The sequence below is a fragment of the Frankliniella occidentalis genome, unplaced genomic scaffold, assembly GCF_000697945.3.
Source record: "Frankliniella occidentalis isolate FOCC.00 unplaced genomic scaffold, Focc_3.1 Scaffold41, whole genome shotgun sequence".
Lineage (NCBI taxonomy): Eukaryota > Metazoa > Arthropoda > Insecta > Thysanoptera > Thripidae > Frankliniella > Frankliniella occidentalis.
Genome location: NW_026267171.1, coordinates 2171029 through 2190520, shown reverse-complemented (window position 1 = coordinate 2190520; position 19492 = coordinate 2171029). Strand labels below are relative to the sequence as shown.

The 19492-nt window shown below is 46.6% G+C and overlaps 1 protein-coding gene across 12 annotated transcripts in view; it reads right to left on the bottom strand.

The window, feature by feature from the left end:
• Positions 1-2930: 2930 nt before the first annotated feature.
• LOC113216089 (neurabin-1) overlaps positions 2931-19492 on the bottom strand; it is a 25611-nt gene continuing 9049 nt past the window's right edge. For 3 of the 12 annotated variants that reach the window (XM_026435809.2, XM_052266713.1, XM_052266712.1), the window contains 22 exons: positions 18014-18292; positions 17255-17434; positions 17017-17173; positions 16709-16929; positions 16101-16523; positions 15566-16002; positions 15159-15220; positions 12560-13533; positions 12349-12461; positions 11849-11869; positions 10555-10852; positions 10305-10454; positions 9957-10217; positions 9683-9850; positions 9132-9404; positions 8767-8820; positions 8424-8576; positions 7941-8303; positions 7686-7838; positions 7037-7595; positions 6747-6947; positions 2931-6647 (listed from right to left, as the gene is read on the bottom strand). In XM_026435809.2, the coding sequence (XP_026291594.1) occupies positions 6151-6647; positions 6747-6947; positions 7037-7595; positions 7686-7838; positions 7941-8303; positions 8424-8576; positions 8767-8820; positions 9132-9404; positions 9683-9850; positions 9957-10217; positions 10305-10454; positions 10555-10852; positions 11849-11869; positions 12349-12461; positions 12560-13533; positions 15159-15220; positions 15566-16002; positions 16101-16523; positions 16709-16929; positions 17017-17173; positions 17255-17434; positions 18014-18292 (5997 nt within the window). In that variant the 3' untranslated portion in view covers positions 2931-6150. Of the gene's footprint in view, positions 6648-6746; positions 6948-7036; positions 7596-7685; positions 7839-7940; positions 8304-8423; positions 8577-8766; positions 8821-9131; positions 9405-9682; positions 9851-9956; positions 10218-10304; positions 10455-10554; positions 10853-11848; positions 11870-12348; positions 12462-12559; positions 13534-15158; positions 15221-15565; positions 16003-16100; positions 16524-16708; positions 16930-17016; positions 17174-17254; positions 17435-17550; positions 17704-18013; positions 18293-19492 lie in introns of those variants that run through there. The other 9 variants (XM_026435856.2, XM_052266716.1, XM_052266717.1 and 6 more) reach the window with 7 other exon arrangements.

The following is a 19492-nucleotide window of genomic DNA, read 5'->3' as shown; positions in this document are numbered from 1 at the left end:
AATGGCCGGCCGATGAGGTAACGCATGAATCACAGACTCGTTCGGGTCGGTACGGTCCGGCCGGGCGCGGCTAAGTCGCTAACTTCAAAAAGCCCTGCCCAAACCCATTCCGTTATATCACTTTGAATGATGGAAGGGAGTGTGGGAACCACGTGGGGAGCGCGCGCGGCCGCGGGGTCTCTTCTCTTCCTTCTCACTCTCGCGCACGCTGCACACGCAAGCCCTGCCCTGCCCTGCGCCCAGTCGGCTCTCGGGAATAACATTTGACACTGGGTATCGTCCGTGAGCCGTGAGGGCACGTAATTTAGAGGTGGACCCCGCGCCGCGCTGGGCGCGTATTGCCCTTCCCCCCGCCCCGCCCCGCACTTACTTTCTCCATATGAGACGGCCCATGCGTGTATTATAGGGCCCAAAGCCAAAACATTGGAGCCGACGGAGCCGGGCAGGGCGGGGCGTGGCGGGGCGTGCCGCACCCAGGGCCATCGCCATCATAGAGCTGCATAGATAGAGCTGACCCGGGTGGGCCCTTCGGCCCCAGGCTGGGCCGGGCTGGGAGAGAGACCGGGGCCGCCGGGCCGGCCGGGGTCCGGGTTGACGTGAACGTGAAGGCCCGTGCCACACCGCGGACGCGGAGGGGTAGTATAGAACAACTTGTACTCTGTCACGAGCAGGGCGCTAGCACAATATCCGCGGTGCACGTTTTCTACTGACGCGGCTGTTAACAAGTAGTCGGGAGCGGCGAGGCTGGGCAGTTAGGCAATCCTCACACGGTGTGAGCCCCGCCGCACTCGACGTGTTAAAATAAATTTCCTTGCATTTTCGGCGTTTTCATCCTCCGTTGCGTTCGTTGGCTGAAAGAGCAGCGAGCGGTCGGGTTTGTCGCGAAGAATCGAAACGATTCCGAGCCGGCGGGAATGTGTGAGCGCGTGGCGCCTCACAGCCTCACACGCACACACACACACACACACACACACACACACACGCACGCACACACACACACACGCACGCACTTACGTCTCCACCTCCCCGCGCCGCCACGCGGTACCCACACACAGCGCCCGCCCACCCTACCGCGGTGGCGGATATAATTAAGTCTACTCTCCTGTCTAAATTTACACCGTGCGGCGTGGCGTACAGCATCATGCCCTCCCGGCACGCGGCGGCGGCAGCGGCCGCTCCCTGGCCGCGGCGACGGTGAGAGGACTGCGAGGGAGTTATACCCTGCGACCCCAACGCCCGCCGCACTAGTGTGGCTGGAGTCCGGCTTCAGGCCCGACCATGAGGTCTGGTTGAGCGCGGTCAGTTCTGCACAGGCTCCCCCACAAGTCCGCCCTCCCTACAAGGAGCCATGCCGGGTCGTCTGGAGTGGAGGCTGCGCGCCGAAGGGAACAAGGGCCTCGTTGTCGTCGCTGCGCCGGCGCCGCCGCTGCAGTGCAGCAGCCTGCTAGCGAGCGCGGGGCGGCGGGCCGCGGGCCGCGCCGGCCGGACAGGCCATGGCCAGGGTGGTCTTGAAATAGCTCGCCTCTCCCCGCCTCCACTTTCCCCTTCTGCCCTCTTGAAGGCTCCACCGACATGTTGCCCGAGGGGGGAATCCGAGAGGATGGGGAGTTGAATCGTCCCACTCTCTGTACTTAGACTCGGCTCGGCACTCGCCGCCGATAGGGCGCATGGAGAGGACCGAAAACCGCTCCCGAAGAGATAGCTCTGAGGCGAGCGCCTGCAAGACGCAGGGTAGGCAACCTATCCGACACCGGAGTGCACACCACCGCGACTTACCTTCGAATCCGCGCGTCTCCGGGGAAGTCCCTTACAGCAGACGCTCCAAAATCATGACGACTGACGGGGTCCTCGCGCACAAGTCTCGAAGCCGCTTGAAGCACTACACAGAAGTCAAACACTGGATGCCGAGTGTCAAAACCGGCGTGTCAAGCCGCCAAATTCTGCGGCCCGGGTCAGGGGTGGCGAGAGGTTGGAGAACATGCCCGCCACCTAAGGGACTTCCCTCTCCAGGCCCATGCGCCGCTCGATGCAGTCCTGCAACGCCTGCAACTCTTGTTTCTCTCCCTCTCACGGAGACGGCTGATATTCCGAGAAGCAATAGGGATTATTTTTAGATGCCGAATTCGCCGGCGTCGCAGACAGTTGCACGGGCGGCATTTCGCGTTCTCGGGCGAGGCGAGCCGGCGGTCGCGGTGAGCACGTGCACCGCCGCGAGCATTATCTCCGCGACCCCCGGGGACGACGCGAAGGGGCCTCCGCTTGGGCTTCTCGGACAGAGCCGTCGGGCAGGCCCGGCGGGCGACATCCGTCAGTGTCACCCGCGGTGTCGCCCTACTCTCAGCGGGAGGCCGGCGGCGGCGGCTGTGCTGCGGGGAAGACGACCGCGACAATCCCGGTGATTCAGACGCCCCTGCGGGCCGTGGGCGCCTGGAAGCTGAGGGTGGTGGTGGCGCAGATGAGCAGGGTGCGTCCCTCCCTAGTCGCGCTGGTCGCGCGCAGCTCGAGCGCGAGCCGATCACGTATGCGACGCGACACACGGCGTGGTCCGGCCCGGCGGGCCCCGGCAGGCCCCAGCGAACAGCGCGCGCGACGGCGGAGGTCCCCCGGCCCAGGCGAGGCCCCCGGCACCACCACTGAGGCAGGAACTGACTGGGGCTTGGGGCCGCGCTTGAGTCGAGCCGAGGGAGCGACCGAGGAGGAGCGGCAACACAAGCGCGTTCAGAAAATAAACCTGGCGGAATAGGAAGGGAAGTAGGGAGGCGCGAGGCGTTATGTTGCCGTCCTCGTCGCTCCCGCCGGCACCACGGCCCGCGCCTCGCTGGCCTGACAGAGGGAAGAACAGCATGTTTCCCCACCCGTTGGAAAAGAAATATGAAATATGATGATTTTTCTGAGTGCCAGGGCTGGGGTGTGAATTGAACTGCATCAAATTGGTTGATTGTTTTTATATCACTCATTACATTTGATTGCCATCCATCAGCTACACAATATCACACACGTATCCAACCAAACAGTATAAACATACATACATACATTTGACAAGTTAATATGCTAACAATTCATGATTACACATGCGTAATAATCGGTAATAATAAGTTAGGCTTGCAATATCAACAATAATGACAAAACAAGGGAACAACAGTAAAATGAAACAACAACTTATGAGTAAAGAGATACAGAAGTATACAATATACAAAATTCCTACACATGATCATGACAAGCTATGGCGCTGATATCAAACACCCTCTATGAGTATTTGGGAAATGCTTTCTTACACTTCTCAGTGTACATACTTAACAATGGCAGCAGAGAGAGAGAAAGTTACTCACAACATCGATCACTTGCTTCTTTGAACTGTGATTTAATACTAGGATGTATGAGGAGAAACAGAATAACCTCAACAAACAAAAAACTTGCAAAAACTAAAATAATATGGGAGGATGTAATCAGGACACACTAATTATCAAATTAATAAATATTAAGGACAAGTCCCTTTTTTGATGACCATGCAACGAGCCAGATGGTAATTTTTTAACTGACAATGCATTCTGGATCTGCATAAAAGGAGTACTGAATTAACAAGATTTTATCTTCATAATTACATGAGGCAGGAAGTTCAGAAGTTCATTATTGAAGTCAACAATTTTTACTGACCAAGTTAAAACAAAGTTTGTAAAACTACATAGGATTTCTTGGCAGGAAGGCAAATTAGAAAAAGAATGAAAATCAAAACAAAAACAAGAGATGTCATTCCATAAATATCAATGAGGTTCACAATCTGAATTTAAAAAATTCAAGCATCAGTCCAGACACATTATTTGAGGTGAAATTATCCAAGAATGAGCCACACACAGATGCACGAACAGTGATATATGCCACAAAATTGCATAACTATACCGAGCTATGAGGTGCTTAAGGAACTGATATTACATGATAATTTACGACATAGGAACTATTTGAGTACAGATGAAACAATTTGATTACTTCATATTTGGACCAATGTACACAGTCTCAACAGTACCCCCCAAATGATGTCTATTAGATTAAAAATAAATAACTTGAGAATTACCAGAGTCAGAGACACATATGTTAAAGTCAGTGGGCTTTTTTTAAAGCCTGAGCCTGATATTTTAGAGTACATTGAACATTCTGAATAAGTAGTTACCACAGTATAATGAACTGTATCCACAGTGCAACACAACCCTGAAAAAGACATTCATCTGTCAAATGACTATCACAAAAGAAAATTAAGACACATTGAAAGTTACGCATAACTGCCATGTAACACATTACAAGAAACTTCTCTGTTCATAACAAAGAAAACAATACAACATAAACATCACAAACAGAAAGGTACAGGTAAATTGTTGTTGAATGTAATAGATTGCAGAACATTCTGTCAAACAACAAACCATTTAAGTAAGGTATATAAACCACCTTGCAAAGTACCTAATTTGAAAGACCAGACCTGATGGAGAAAATGGATCCATTTTTCTACTAAAAACAACCAGTTTCACTTCTGAGAAAGTTCAAAAAAAAAAAAAAAAAAAAAAAAAAAGGTAACGAATGAAATCTGAGCAAAACTGTTCAATAACACATGAAAAAAATATCAAGTTTTGTTTTGTGACACCAGTTAAATAAATGATACATAAATAATAAATGCCATACACATTTGATACAAAGTTACAAATCACCAGATCACAGACATAACCATGAATGAACAATATAGACACCATGAATAAATATACTTATAAAAAAGCTGCACCTACCCAGAAGCTCACACAAGCACTTAAAGACAGATTGTTTGGGACATTGCGTTCACTGTCTTACTTCTGCTTCTTCCCTCTGCAGAATGAAATGGGGGAAAGATAGCAAAAGATAGGAGTAAAAAATACTGATAACATTTGTTTAGGCACAGTACAGTATTTAGATTATGTCTTGCAGAGGAAGTAACTGGCACCAACAAAATTGCACATAGTACAACAGAGAATCAAAAAGAAACAAGACTTTGTGAAATCCAAATCACAGATTAACAATTTAAAATGAGAGTTAGAAGGGATTTTGCAAGACATTTTCAGTATCATAAGATTAGAGACAGCTGAAAACCATTTTAAAATAATGGTCACATTTGAATTTGACATTTTATGCCAAATACCAAGCAGTCATGACTAGAACAAAATTGCTAAGCAGGACTTAAAATAATCCAGGTAGGTAAGACAATAGTATCGGAAAAAGATTTGCTGCCAAGATTTTAGAAACTTACAATCATGTATGGTACAATAAGGTTAGAACAATCCCCCCACAACAGTGCTTAAAATAAAATGGTTAATAGAAGAAAAACATTACAGTACAAGTCTACATAATTATAATGAGCATTTTAACTGCACAACCAAAATTAATGTTACAATATTTGGATTGGCAAAATTCTTCTATCAACATAGGTACGTATTATACTTCACCTCAAATTCTTTCCGTGGGTTTGGATGACGGGTTTCATATTTACCATAGAAATTACTAGGACCTGCTACAAATAGAGTTACAGGGTAAAGAAATAGTACGTAGTTCGGAAAAGTTAAACCATTAAAAATTGTTTGTACGAATACATTAAATTATCTCTAAATTCAGAAGTATAGTAGTTCACTGGCAATTCTACACTGGAAAAGAGCAGAAACAAATAAATATTGTTTACTAGTCACGAGTTTTAGCTCTTGGAAATAAGTTGTACTAATAATGATTGCTATACTGACATTCAGCATGGTAAACGGTTAACTGTTGGCAAAAATAAAATAATACAAATTGCATTTCTCATATTAGTGCCATTGAAAGCTAGGTAAATACAGTTGTGCAGAACAAGTACAAAATTCCACAAATCATATGTATAAAAACAATGCTTCCAGTCTTGGTAGCAAGTCATATTTTCTCACTTACTTCCTACTTTTGAGTCCGTGGCACTTAAGAGGAAGACTATAAAATTAGTCTAATAATTATCTTATCATACCACAACTCTATGTTCAAACTTGAAAAATATGAATTGCATTCTTTTCTAATACTAAAATTAGCAATGCCACGAATATTTGTCATTAACTAGCAGTTTTGATCAAGAATTGGGTTGATACAAAAGGAGAGTTGTGATACAAGTCAAAATATGAATTACTTGCGTTTACTGGCCTTTTCAGCAAGTTTTTCTGCTTTCCGCACTTGCCTCTCTCTTTCCTTCTTTTCTTTTTCAGTTAATTTCCTTTCTCGTTCAGCGGCAAGCCGTAAATCCTTAATCTTTCTTTTCAATCGAGTTTTATCTTCACTTCCTATACCAAAAGATTTGAAATCTTTTGATTCTAACTGAAGCAAAGCTGCACCTCCAATGCCTTGCTCAAGGAAACGTGGAATACAACTTTCAAGTTTCAGAGCAAGGAGCCATTGACAAACTTGTTCTTTTGACCACTCTGTCACAGGAACATTCTGCCACACATGCGATCCTCTTCTTTGCAAGAGATCTTCGGTGGAATCAGCTGGAGTTGGTTTACTTGGGCTAGGGTCAGCACTTAGACTGCTCAGAGATGAGGCAGACACAGAAGAAGGGGAGCTAGGGTACTGCCATGGATATTGCGTGGCCTGGGGGGTTAATAGAGTAGTAGGTGCTTTCTTGACTATAAAGATAAAGAAACAATAATTAGCATAATCACTGAAAAGACATGTACAACAAAGTTAAGTGTTCTGATTAATAAAGAACTGATAGGTAGACAAACCTCTGGCATTAGCTTCATTGACTGCTTGTCGAATTTCCTCTGCAAGTGCTGCTGCAGGATCTCTATCTAAATATTCAGACGAACCATCTCTTGATGAATTAGGTTGTTCACCAGTTGACATTCGTCGCTCGCGCTCCGCTAAAACTTGCTTTAACTGTTCAGCAAGGGAAGGCGGTGGTCCATGGCCCCTCTGGCCAGCACCTGTCAGACATACATCATCAAATATATTTGTGATTCAGTTTCTAATGGTTTAGTACACAGTTATTATTCATACAAGCAGTTAGTCTTACCCTTTTGGGGAGCTGTCTGATAAGCTACATTAGTAGTTGATTGTCCGCTCGGTGGGTGAGAGTGCAAACCAGCTGACATGTGTGAAGAATATAGATTTCCAGTAGCAGAGGGGGCATTAGCAGATGATGGGGAGTAAGCAGAATGCAGAGAAGAAGAGGAGGAGGAGGAAGTTGTTATTGCTGATTGATAATTAACATGTTGCTGTGGTGCTGTAGAAGCATACAGTCCACTTTTGTTAAGTGATGAAGAGGAACTGAAGGTTTGCATAGTTTTTGGCGCAGAGGTAGAGACTAAAGAGGTTGACTTGGTAATGGCTTGATGAGATTCATGCGTCTGAAAAGCCGCATTAGTTTCGTTGCGATGAATTAAATTAGCACCAGCGCTACTGTTGCTACTAATACTGCTGTTCATGCTGTTACTGTCAATCATGAGAATGTCCTCACGGCTTCCTGATGTCCCATTAATATCTTCTCTGCTAGAATACTCGATATACATTTGACGTCCGGCACCCAATTGATCTTCTTCACTTTCCTCACAACTTTCATCCAGCCCATAATCCTAGGAAGAAAACATAAAATGATACATTTACAGTTGTTTATTTATTGAATGTGTCCAGCATGTGTTAAATATGTCAAACATTTTACTCACTGAACTGCTGGTGCTGACACCCTTTTCCCGGGAAGGTAATTGTCTACCAGCTAAGCCCCCACGCTGACCTAGCTCTCCTTTGGCTTTAGAAGCTGAAACATCTAAGAGCTCATGTTGGGGAACAGCGCGATCTAGTTCTTCCTTTAAGGGCACCTGAAATTAAAATTTTGGTTGTTTTGGTAATGATTATTACATTTTGGATTTGTATTGATATTGATTTTTGATATGAAAGCAAGGGATAATAGAGATACATGCCTTCCGCTCAACTGTTGCTGTTTTGTCTCCATCATCAGGGCTAATATCTGAGATTTCAGTGTCAGATAGCTCAGCACCCAACTGGAGCAACAGAGGCTGAACAGAAGTTTGAAGCGCACGTCGAGACATCTGTGGGGTAATTGGCTTGTCATGGGGCAACACGACTGGAATACCCGCCCTTCTTTGGGTATCCATTAGCTCTTGCTCTAAACGGATCACACGATCCTTCAGTGATCTCACAAGGGCATTGTACTCTGTATCTTTTTCTTGAAGAAGTTGCAGTAAATCTGATTCTCTTTGTTCTAACTCCCGCACAAGCCTTTTTGCTTTACTATACTTCTTCTCAACAACTGAGAGTTGAGCCTTAAAGAAAAAAAAATATGACAATATCTTGTTTTGATGAATACATTTCTCAATTATGGGTGAACAAAAAGAGTAGAGTAATGCATCCTATCAATGCATATAGGTAAGTGGATGAGGTACCTGGGACTGTTCCAGCATGTCCTGAAATGCTGACACATCTTTCTTGGATGAGATAAGGGACCGCTCTGTTTCCCGAAGTCTAGCACTCATACGGCGCAAGCGCTCTACATATTCCTCAGTTCCACTGGTTCCTCGTTGCTCAAGTTCCATCAACTGTTAAAAGAAAAGAGAAAATTTATTTTAATCATTTGAAACAAAAATTACATTTAAGAAAACTGTTGACATGCAAATTAGCAGAAACATGGAATAAAGCCTGTGCTTAGGCAACAAAACAAAACAGCCAATAGAAAAAAAAAAAAAAAAAAACCGAAGCTTATAAAATCTCTACAAAACAGCTTCTCACCCGATCTCTAAATCGTGCAACTTCACTGTCTGCTATTGCCAGCCTCTGCTGACTCTGAAAGTCAAAGCAGCACAAAACATATATGCACAGAGAAAGCAAATAATAACAACAACATCAACAACAACAAATAGCCTACAACCTAGCTACAACTAAACTGTACAGGCATTTAATTAACAATTATTCAGCAATGAAAACAAAATAAATATCTTTATCACAGTCACATTCTTAGATATGTGATAGTTTCCAATATTTCACTACCATGCAAACTAGATATATACAGGTTTTTCTATCCATTTTAAAAACCTCATTATCCTAGATAACTAGCCTTTAAGACTACAGGCATAGAAAAAACATGATAAACGTACCTCTTGTAGCATATCTCTCAAGTTTGCAACTTCTGTAGCAGTTGTTTCATCAGTTCCATGACCTGGGGGACTAGGAGGACCATCAGAAGACACCGGAGAGGCACCACCTATTGGTGCTGTTGCACTGTCTTCTGATCTTTGGCTTTCAGATGGAGGAGAAGCAGTGGCAGAATCTAAACCTTGGTGCTGATGACGCATTGCATTAGATCGTAATTCTGCTTGGCGTCTGTGATCGTCTCGCTCTCGATCGGCCTGTGACACACATCCGCGTTCCTTAGGATGTGGAAATGGAGGTGGTTTAGTAGGAAAAGGACAGTGTTATAAGGCAAAGGACAGAAAGTAAAGTCTAGGTAACCAAAGTCCCAAAGACACAACATGCACCATGTTCCGTAAGAAGTGGAAATGTTTATAAGTTTATCGAAAGATCCCATTTTGCCCCCAAACAAGTCAAGAACAGTAAGTTACAGATGGGAAAAATCAGATAGATAGATAGATAGATAATATAGTATGTAGATAGAATAGGTACAAGATAGAGTGGTGATTTCACATACCTGGAGAGACTGTCTAATAAGCTGAGCCACTTCAGAATTTTGGGGATCTCTTTCTCTACCAATTAGAAACTTGACAAGACCACAAGTATTTCTCAAAACAGATGCTGCATAAGCTTGGGTCACTCCAACCAAAGATTTGCCATCCACCTCAATAATTTGATCATTAACCTGTCATGGGCAACAGAGAAATAAACAAATTTGAGGATTAGATTAGAGCTCCTTAAAAAGTCATGTAGATTAGATAAAAAATTAAAAACATAAAATAAAAGGTTACCTGAATTCGTCCGTCTTTAGAGGCTGCACCATGGTCAGTAATTGTTTTCACAAAAATTCCTAATTTTTCAAGTCCAGCATCAGCGCCTACTCCCATTCCAATAATGCTGAGACCAAGACCCTCTGGGCCTTTAATAAGTTCTACAGGAAAAACATCCATCTTTTCCACTCTTTTTTCTAATTCATACTCAGCAGAGGCAGCCACAGGATCTACATCTTCATTACGGCGATCATAATCAGTCATGGAAAATGTACTGAACATCTGTTCAAAAGAATACAAAATTAATGAATTATGTACAACAACAGTACTTCTTTGCAATGCATAAATTAACTGCATAAATGATCATACCTTGATAGGTCCACTGCTAAATGTAACTTTAGTATTTTTCTTTACAGGAATGGGGTAGATTTCATCTTCGTCCTCTGAATCAGGAAGACCAGGAACTTCCATCCAGAAGTGACCATCTTGATAGTAATGCACACCCTTTTCCACAAGAACCTGTTTCCACAAAAATAGATGGATATAAAATTAAAATCACTTAAACAATGAGTGGGGGAGGAGGGGGGGGGGAATGTTAGAGTGTGAAGAACCACAGTACCTCTTGAGCAGACTTTGGTGGGTAATCCATTAGGAGAGAGTGAACTGAATCACCATCTTCAGTCTCTATCATACTAGATTCTGATTCTGCCAGATTTGCATCTGACCCGGACTGGGACCATAACTGGCTAGATACAACTGAATCATCCATCGTAGCTGATTTATTATGTACTTCAGCAGATACAGACTCTGACTGCCATTCGGAAGCTTCCGAATTTTGCAGCATGTCTGGTGTTTGAGCTGGAGTGAGTAATCTTTTAACTTCTTGAGCTTCTTCATCTGACAGCAGTGCCTCCTGCCTGTAGATAAAAAATATTTGTTAGTAGAAAAATTGTTGTAATTTTGACAACTACAGTATGAAGTGATTAGCTGATGAGTGAACAAGATAAGGATATAGCAATAACAGCAAGTGGGGGGAAAAAGTTTGAGTTCTATTTAAAGATAATATTAGTTTAAATCCCAAAGTCAAAATCCAAAACCCTTGTAAGGAAAATACAGGGTGGGTGATCCGCGCCATTTTTTTTTTCTGCTTATACTGTACCGGATTCATGCGTGCGGGCGGGCTTGCCTATCGTCGATCGCCATGGCGCCTTACGGCCTCGTGCGAGTATGCAACCCATCCGCACGCATGAATCCGGTACAGTATAAGGAGAAAAAAAGCACGGCGCGGATCACCCACCCAGTATGCAATAAAACCCATAAACCAATAATCAATGTATGTTAGTGGTACAATTTTATACTCCACACCTAAGCCCTTAAAATTCAAATTAAATAAACCAGATATTTAAGTGCAAACTATTTATGGTGAACACGCAAACGCAAACTGATTTAAATCAAAAGCAACTAAAAGAACAATTATAGTACTGGTTTAAACCATTTTAGAGAAAGACAAAAGAACAAAAGCAGTTTGATGAAACCTTAAGAAGACAACCATTGCCCGCCATCCACTGAAAAGAAGGATGTCATGAATATAGTTATAGGAGTCAGAGTAGTTAATAAAGGTAGTAAATGTAAATGGATATTGGAACCTCCACAAGTGTAGAATGTGATGCGGACACATACATGTAATTACACAACTCCAAAATATGACAGAACAAGAAGAACTCAACCTGTCTACAAACACATTAGTAAAAGCTCCAACATTAAATGTAAATCTGTACTGGTACCATAAAAAGATACAATCCCTAACACACCACAGTGCACCCACACACCATCACCAAGTTACAGGAATACGGAATACATGGTGAAAACCATCTCTGACAGCAGTAGCATTTTCCACACACACACAAACTCACCGGAATCGCTTTTCCCAAATGCTGGTGTAAAAGAGATGCGTTGAATGAAGAAAAACGAAAAACACAAAGAAAAAAATTATTAAAATAAAGTTTCCTAGAATCCGAAATTCCTAGATTTTTCCAGTGTATCATACACACAATCCACACCAAAGTTTTTGTATGTTCATCTGCATCTGGAGTTACATTAGCTACATTGATAAACTTAGTTGTGATAAATATTTCAGTGATTGTTTTGATACATGCACAGAGTTGTAGGACAGCTTTTAGTACAAAACATCCCATTTAAAACATACACATTTTTCTTAAAGGGTAGAATAATATTCTTCTAAGAACAAAAAGCGACTGCATATTAACAGGATGCCTGAAAACCAATTTGCTGCAAAGGAACTAAATGTGTCCAATGCTTCAATCTGTGCTATGTGCAACACTGTGAAACTTCCATTTTGTATACAGAAAGAAAAATCCTATTTTTATTTTAATCTGATGAAAGACTTCCTCACCTTGTGCTAAGAAGATTCTCTGCCTCATCTGCGGTCATGGGCTCAGGTACAACTCCCTTGGGAGGTGACGGCTTCACATTGTTACTCACTGTCTTTTCAATAGATGGAGGTTCCTAAAAATAAAACAGAGAGATGAATACTTTTCTTAACTTGTGAGGAAGCCAAATTATTTGCCTTGAATTTAATTAATTATTTAAATAACAAGACTTGCCTGCTTCAGAAATACACCAGAATCTCTCATTTCAGATTCATCTTCCTCATCAGCAAATTTCATGTCTTGCAAATCAGGACCAGGTTTATCTAATTGGATTCCACTATCACAGTTATGGTCAAAATCATTTCCTTCACTTGCACTATTACCAATTGAGAGAAGAGTTTCTGATGATTCAAAACCTCTAGAAACATCAGATTTTAATGAACCAGGAGAAAATTCGTCAATAATATCTTCAGAGGAGCCTCGCCTGCTCATTCCCTCTTTCACATGGATTTCTTGGTTTGAGTGGCTGTCATTTAACTTGTACAGATCTTGTTTGCTTTTTGGAATCCCATTTTCATCAATAGATTTAAAACTTTGATCAGAAGACTTATGTAGTTGCTCCTGCCCAATTTCCTCATAAATAAACTCAGCAGTGGTTGGCTTTGCTTTAGAATCTGCAGGCAATGGGTGGAATGAGCTGAAAAAGTCTCTGTCACTTTTTTCATTTGCCACTGAATTTGACCTAGTTTGAGCATCAACAACTTGAGGTTTGAAGCTCTCTGACATAAGGGTGGATGCTGCTGCAGCTGATGAAACAGGCTTCTGCCTGGAATGCCCTTTTTTAATAGGAACCGAGTAAAGAGGTTGGTCGTCAACTGCATTCAGTGGTGCAGGTGCAGGTGTTTCTACACTTGACATAAAAGCAGAAGGTGGCTGGATGGGGGTTTCCATTTTCTCACCCTTTTTAGATTGTTCTAAAATTGAATCTGTCTCTTTGTGCACTTTTGGTAACTGGGAAGATATTGGCGCAGAAGCACTTGAGGGAAACAATCGGGCAGTTGCAGACAATGGAGACTGAAGAGTCAGTTGCACAGAAGATACCATTTTCTTACGTGCATCACTTTGGTCATCAGTGCTTTCTGCATGATCTAGGTCTAAAACTTTATCCTGAAGGTCCACTTGTTGTCTAGCTGTATTTTTCTTATGCCCTGCAACAGAGGAAATTACAGACTCCTTCATTAACTAATCGATGGATATTCACACAACAATGAGTCCACCCAGCAAACAGTAACATACAGGGCTGACAGTAATGGGTTGAGCTACAGTAGCAGGTTCGAAAAAATTTCCACATGAGCGATTTACAGGAATGACAAACGCTCCAGCTTTTCAACTTATTTGTTACAGCACTATAGGATTCAATGCACTTTCCCCGAAGGTTGGCACAAAAATGTTTCAAAATAGAAAACTGAGCAATTGCCACAGAGTTGGATAGATCCATCTTGAGTGACGACGCGAGGGGAGGGAAGGCCCAGCGTCAGGCTGTCGAGGTGCTACGCGCGCGGCACAACGCGGAATGAAGCAAGCGCCGGGGTGGCGTCCTGGATGCAGAGCACTAGCGGTAGCTACCGCCCGGCCCGGCCAAACCCAAACAGCCGAGGCACAAAGCCAAAGGGTCACAGACGAACCCCTCACTCCCCTCCACGACGCACACAGCATGGGGGGGTCACCACCAACCAGGTCGCCCGTACAGACGCGCAGAGTGAGACGATTTCGCTGGATGCATTTTGAAGTAGGTATCAGCCTGCACTGTATTTTCATTCAGCCGAAATGAATCGAAGTTACTAATCAAAAGACGACCGGTCTTTCTTTTCACGTTTATAAATGCGCGTTCGTCCCACAGACCAAACATCCTACAAGTTGGCCACGGTACAACTTCCCTTCCCTCTCCGCTCAGTTCGGCCACGGTTCGCTCGTGCATCAGTAGTGTTATTCCAAGGGGCCCGTAAACATGACCCACGCACAAAGCCCGCCCTAAAGCTGTACAACACGGCAAGCGCCGCAATAAAGCGAGCGGGGCGGAGCGCGAGAGGCAACGCGACAGCTTCCATACCCTGGGCCTAGGAGGACACGAGAGCGGGTAACCACCGGCCGAAGGGGTCGCGTCGGGCGAACTGTGCCTCAGGGGCCAGAGGAGGCGGCAAAGAGATAGCTTCGGTGGGGTGGGAAAAAGAGGGCGGGGGGCGCGGGACGAGGCGCCATGCCGAGCCGAGCGCGTGGTCAGGCGTGGCAAGGTTGTCACACATTCCTACAAAACAAGTCCCTGATGCCAAGAGGAAGCGAATCTAGAGAGCCGCCACCGCCCAATTTAAGAGACTCGGCGAAAAGCGCGCAACCTAAGGCCGACCCACGGAACGCGCTTTAGAATGTGTATCCATCGTATTTACTCTGGCTAGGTGCAAAATTGGGCCAGCTGGAATCACCTGATAAAATTATGTGTCATAATACTTGGTCTGGTTGCCAAGAAGCTAACGTGGACGAAGCACCAAGTTGGCTTGCAATCTCGAAATAGCCACATGCCACCCCCCACCAGGCAGCCTAAAGACCAGCCGACTTTCAGAAGCGAATCAAAACACAACGAGGGGACCAATTAAAGAGGTATAAATCAGAGCCAAATACACTATTGCGCACTGTACACCGGATGCAGGCAACATCAATGAATGCTGGCTTTAAATCAATACTGCCTTGACCCTTTCACGAAGTGCCGCAAGTAGACTGCGACAGAATTAATCAACTGGTAAGAACACTTAGAGCAGATATATTTGAAGAGACTCACCATCAAACTCTTTTTCTAGACAACGCGGTGTCAGCCTTTGAGAACTTTCCGGGGTCTTGACGCTGCAAAATCAAAACATCACCAGTTAGAATCTCTTCGCGCGGGAAGAGGTAGGCCCCACAGAGCTCTCTAGACCTCTCAGCTCCAACTGAATGTTGCCAAAAGGTGAGGCTAGAAAAGTACGTCGTACCCCTGCCCAGCCCCTGTGCCCCAGCAATCCCACGGACAGAGCGTCAGCGTTTTGCCAACATCAGGAGGTGTGAACTGCGAGCGGGACACGCGCGTCCCGTCTCGTCCGTCCCGCCAAGCCCGAGCAGGCGTGGCTGCCTAGCCCCGCGGGGCTCGTGGGGTGGCTGCCAGTTGGGTGGCCGGGGCGCCAGGGGCCGAGGGCGGGCCGCCACACTCACCCTCTGCTGCCGGGGGTCGCCGGTGTCGCCCGCTTCTCCTGCGACTCCTGTTCCTGCTTCTCGTGCAGGCTGGAAGAGCTGCCGCAGCTGGCTGGGGAGGTGGGGCTGACGGGCGAGGCGGACAGCCTCTCCGACCCGGAAGACGCAGAGGCTGGCGACTCGCCGACGCGGTCCACGGCGCAGGCCGCGGCCGAGGTGGTGCGGGCGGGCGGCACCGGGGGCCCGCCAGTGCTGGAGGCCCCGCTGGAGGCCGTGCTGGAGGCCGAGCTCGGGGTGCGGCTGGTAGGCTTGACCGGTGGGGAGGGCGGCGACGCGGGCGGGGAGCGGACCCCGGGCCGCGTCCCGGTGAACGAGGCACTCCGGGTGGCGGGTGCGCAGGCAGGGGGAGACGACTCCTTCACGGGCACCGAGTCGGCCTTGTTGAGGCTGACTCGCACCTGCGGGGAAAACGAAAGAGGGTTGTAAGAGAGGGGTCCCACTGAGGCCGCCGGGAAGCGCCTACCTCAGCGTCGATCCGCACACGACGCACACGTACCTCGGAGCGGTTGGGATCGCTGTTGAAGCGCGGCGAGGGCCGAGCCTTGGAGAAGTGCGACGTCCAGTTCTTCTGCTTCTCGATGAGCTCTCGGCTGTTGAACTTGCGCTCCGGTTTCTCGGGCTTCTCTGGCCTCCTAGCTGCGGGTGCTGGGTGCGCGGGCAGCGCCGGCTGGTCGCCGTCCTCGGCGGCGCGCTGCCGGCCCTGCTGCTTGTCGACGCCGTTGGTGGGCCGCGCGTGCGGCTGCGCCTCGGAGGCCGAGGCCGGGCGCGGCGAGCGGTGCCGCGGGACGGCGGGAGGCTCCTGCGCCGCCTCCTGCTTGGGCGGGGTCACGGTGGAGTTGACCACCCGCGCAGACACGTGCGAGTCGTCGTCGTGGTAGTGCAGGCTGCCGTTGGTCTTGGGGGAGTGCCCGTTGGTGTACTGGAGAAGAGGAAAAAGTCGATCGGTCAGTGTTTTCAAAAAAATAATCAAAGTACACCCTCCAAAATATCAAGGAAAAATCAAGGAAAAAGTCGAGAAAAATTAATTTTAAAAAATAAACACAGTGTACGCCCTTGGCACCCCTTGGTGCACACGGTGCATCAGCACGGTGCATCAGTGCTCACCGGCCCGTTGCGCGCAGGCCCGTCGATGATCCTCGAGTCGCTCTTGGAGCGCTGCTGCGGCACCGGGGACGGCGACCTGGACCGCTGGTGCCCATGGCTGGCCCTGCGCGAGGGGGAGTCGCTGCCCGTGGACTCGACGGACGACGAGCGCGTCGTCGTCGTCGAGTTGTTGTTATTGTTGTTGTTGGCTTTGGACTGCTTGCCGGGTCGGTCGTCGTGGCCTAAACAGAAAAATCCACACAAGACTCACTACAATGATGCGCACTGGCCGACACGGGTCAGTACAGTGGTGGTGAATGCGTGCTTACCTAATTTTTCGAACAGTGCACGGGCATTGTTGAATCGAGCGAGGTGACTCTCCGTGCGGACGACTGTCACCCCGGATCCTTCTTTGAGTGTTTCTCTGGAATCCTTGTTGCTTGTCTCCTTATCTTTGCTGTCATTCTTGGGAGATGTTGGAGCACGCTGTCGGGCAAAAAAGTAAAATTTTAGAGCTGCAGAGACGATGCGCGGGGTGCGGTCGAAGTCACAGTTTAGGTCAATCACCTGCTCGGGAGGTGGAGGGCCTTTGCCACCGTGAAAGCGCGCTGGGGCAACTAGTATATCTGAATCGACACTTTTCACCGACCCTACGCCTTGAAAAATGTTGGCAATTTGGGACACTTTAGAGCCGCCAAGTCGGCTATTGGCACGTTTGTCATCCATGCTTGCTGCAGGTTGTTTCTCCTGAAAATGAACGTCCACACGCTATTAGTTCAAGAGCCAATATGCACACTGGTGCATCATTTGTTTGGTTATGCTTGTTAATTTCAAAACAACATGCAAAGGAAGGGAAACCTTACACCACACACATTTTTAGTCAGTCCTACTTTTTTCCTAAACCACAGTAAGGCTACAACACACACAAGCAGCAAAAGAGGAATAAAGAGCACGAAAAACTCCATAGCTACATGAGTACTACAAACAAACACTACAGAACGAAGGTTTGTATCTGCCAATGAGGTGTGATAGTAAAACAGAGCAGATCTATCACATGTCTGGGTCGATCCGAAGATAAGATAGTCACTTCGCCCCGGTGACCGAGACAAGATTGTAGGTTCCCCCCTTCGAAAAGGGGAGAAAGTTCAAACTTTAGTCCAGCTCGAACCGACTAGACTTTAAATTTGGAAACCAGTTTCGAGAAAAACAGTTTTGGTTCAGTAGAGCTACAATACCAGGCCCACTGGGCCAACGCAAACTACTGCTCATGTAAAATCAAACGGGGAGGGAGCTGAAAACGTGACAAACTGTTGGCCAGTAAAGTACCTTTGGAGGAAAGGGCGGGGGGCGCCGCTTGTCCAGGACATGAACAACTACTGGAGGACTACTGGAGGCTGGCGCTTCAAACGTAGACCTCAGGACAGATATCGAGGTGCTCGAACGTGGTGTCCGGATTCGGATCGCACGATGTCGTCGGAAGACATTTTGGCTGGAGGCGCTACTGGAGACAAGCTCCCTCTCGCAGACGTAAGCCTGCGAGCGACTTGCTGCTAAGATGGTCGAGCGGACATCTTGGTTGGGTTGCTGGACCTGGGTTGCCATGGCCTGTGTACAGGGGATGCTGTAAGTGACTTGAATCGCGTCCAAAGCGACTTTTTTCTTTTGACAAGCGCTTGCTTTGAAACAATCTCTGAATAGTTGAAGGAATGAGTTGCTTGGGCTTGGGATGCAGAGATTTCACGATGCTCACGAGTTCACAATTGTATGCAGTTTTTAACGCAATGATTTTCACTCCGGGCTAAGTCGTCGTTGACTATTTTTCAGTGTGGCCACGAGGCAGTCCATCACATCCACAGAAACGTGAAGAGTTGGGAAACAACAGCACATTTGCTTCATCATCAGGGTTGTTACAGGTTCTGGATTTTCAATTTTACTGACTTTTCCCTGACTTATCCCTGACCAAAATCCCGATTTTTACTATCTTTTTAGGCAAGAAAGTAGGCAGTATTCCGAACAACGGGAGGGAAAATTTCACTAAAAACAAGAGTATGCACAAAAGCGGCGACTGGCTGCGCCGGCAGGGCCCGGCAAGTGCCACTGCCATGGCAGTGCACAGCTCGAGCGTCAATTTTACGGATTTTCCCTCATTCATTTGCACGAAGGCAGTCAAATGGAGAAATTTTACTGACTGCTCTCTCAATTTTCCTGACTTTCCCTGACTTTTCCTGATCGTTTTTCTAATTCCTGACTTTCCCTGACTTTCCCTGACTTTCACGGTCTGTAACAACCCTGATCATATTCCTGTGTGCTTGGAGGGGGGCCAATCACCAGGGTTTAAATTTAAACTGCATTGTGCGCCGACAAACAAAAAGAAACATAACATACAGAAAAGAAAATGAGTTAACTCAAAACAAGCCGAGCCTTTCTATCAAGTCGCTACACATAAAAGTCAACATAGAATCATGCAACATATTTGCTTTCCTACACAACTCGCGCCGACACCGGAGTTAACCCAAAGTAGCAAGAGAACAGAGCTTTAGGAGCGGGAAGAGAGCTATGAGCTAACTGAAACAAAAAGGAAACTGATAAATAGGGGGGAAAGAGGAATGAGGAAGATGAGCACAACGTGAGCGCCCTCAAATTAAGTAGAGCATTACAGAGTTGTGTGCACCGAGCATGATGCCAGCGCGGGCATCACACCTCCCTTCCTCTCCCCCCTCCTCGCCCTACCCCCTCTAGAAATGGGCCGCACGGATACAACGGTGTGGCGGCAGTGCGTCCTGAGGCAGGCCAGCACTGCGCTCA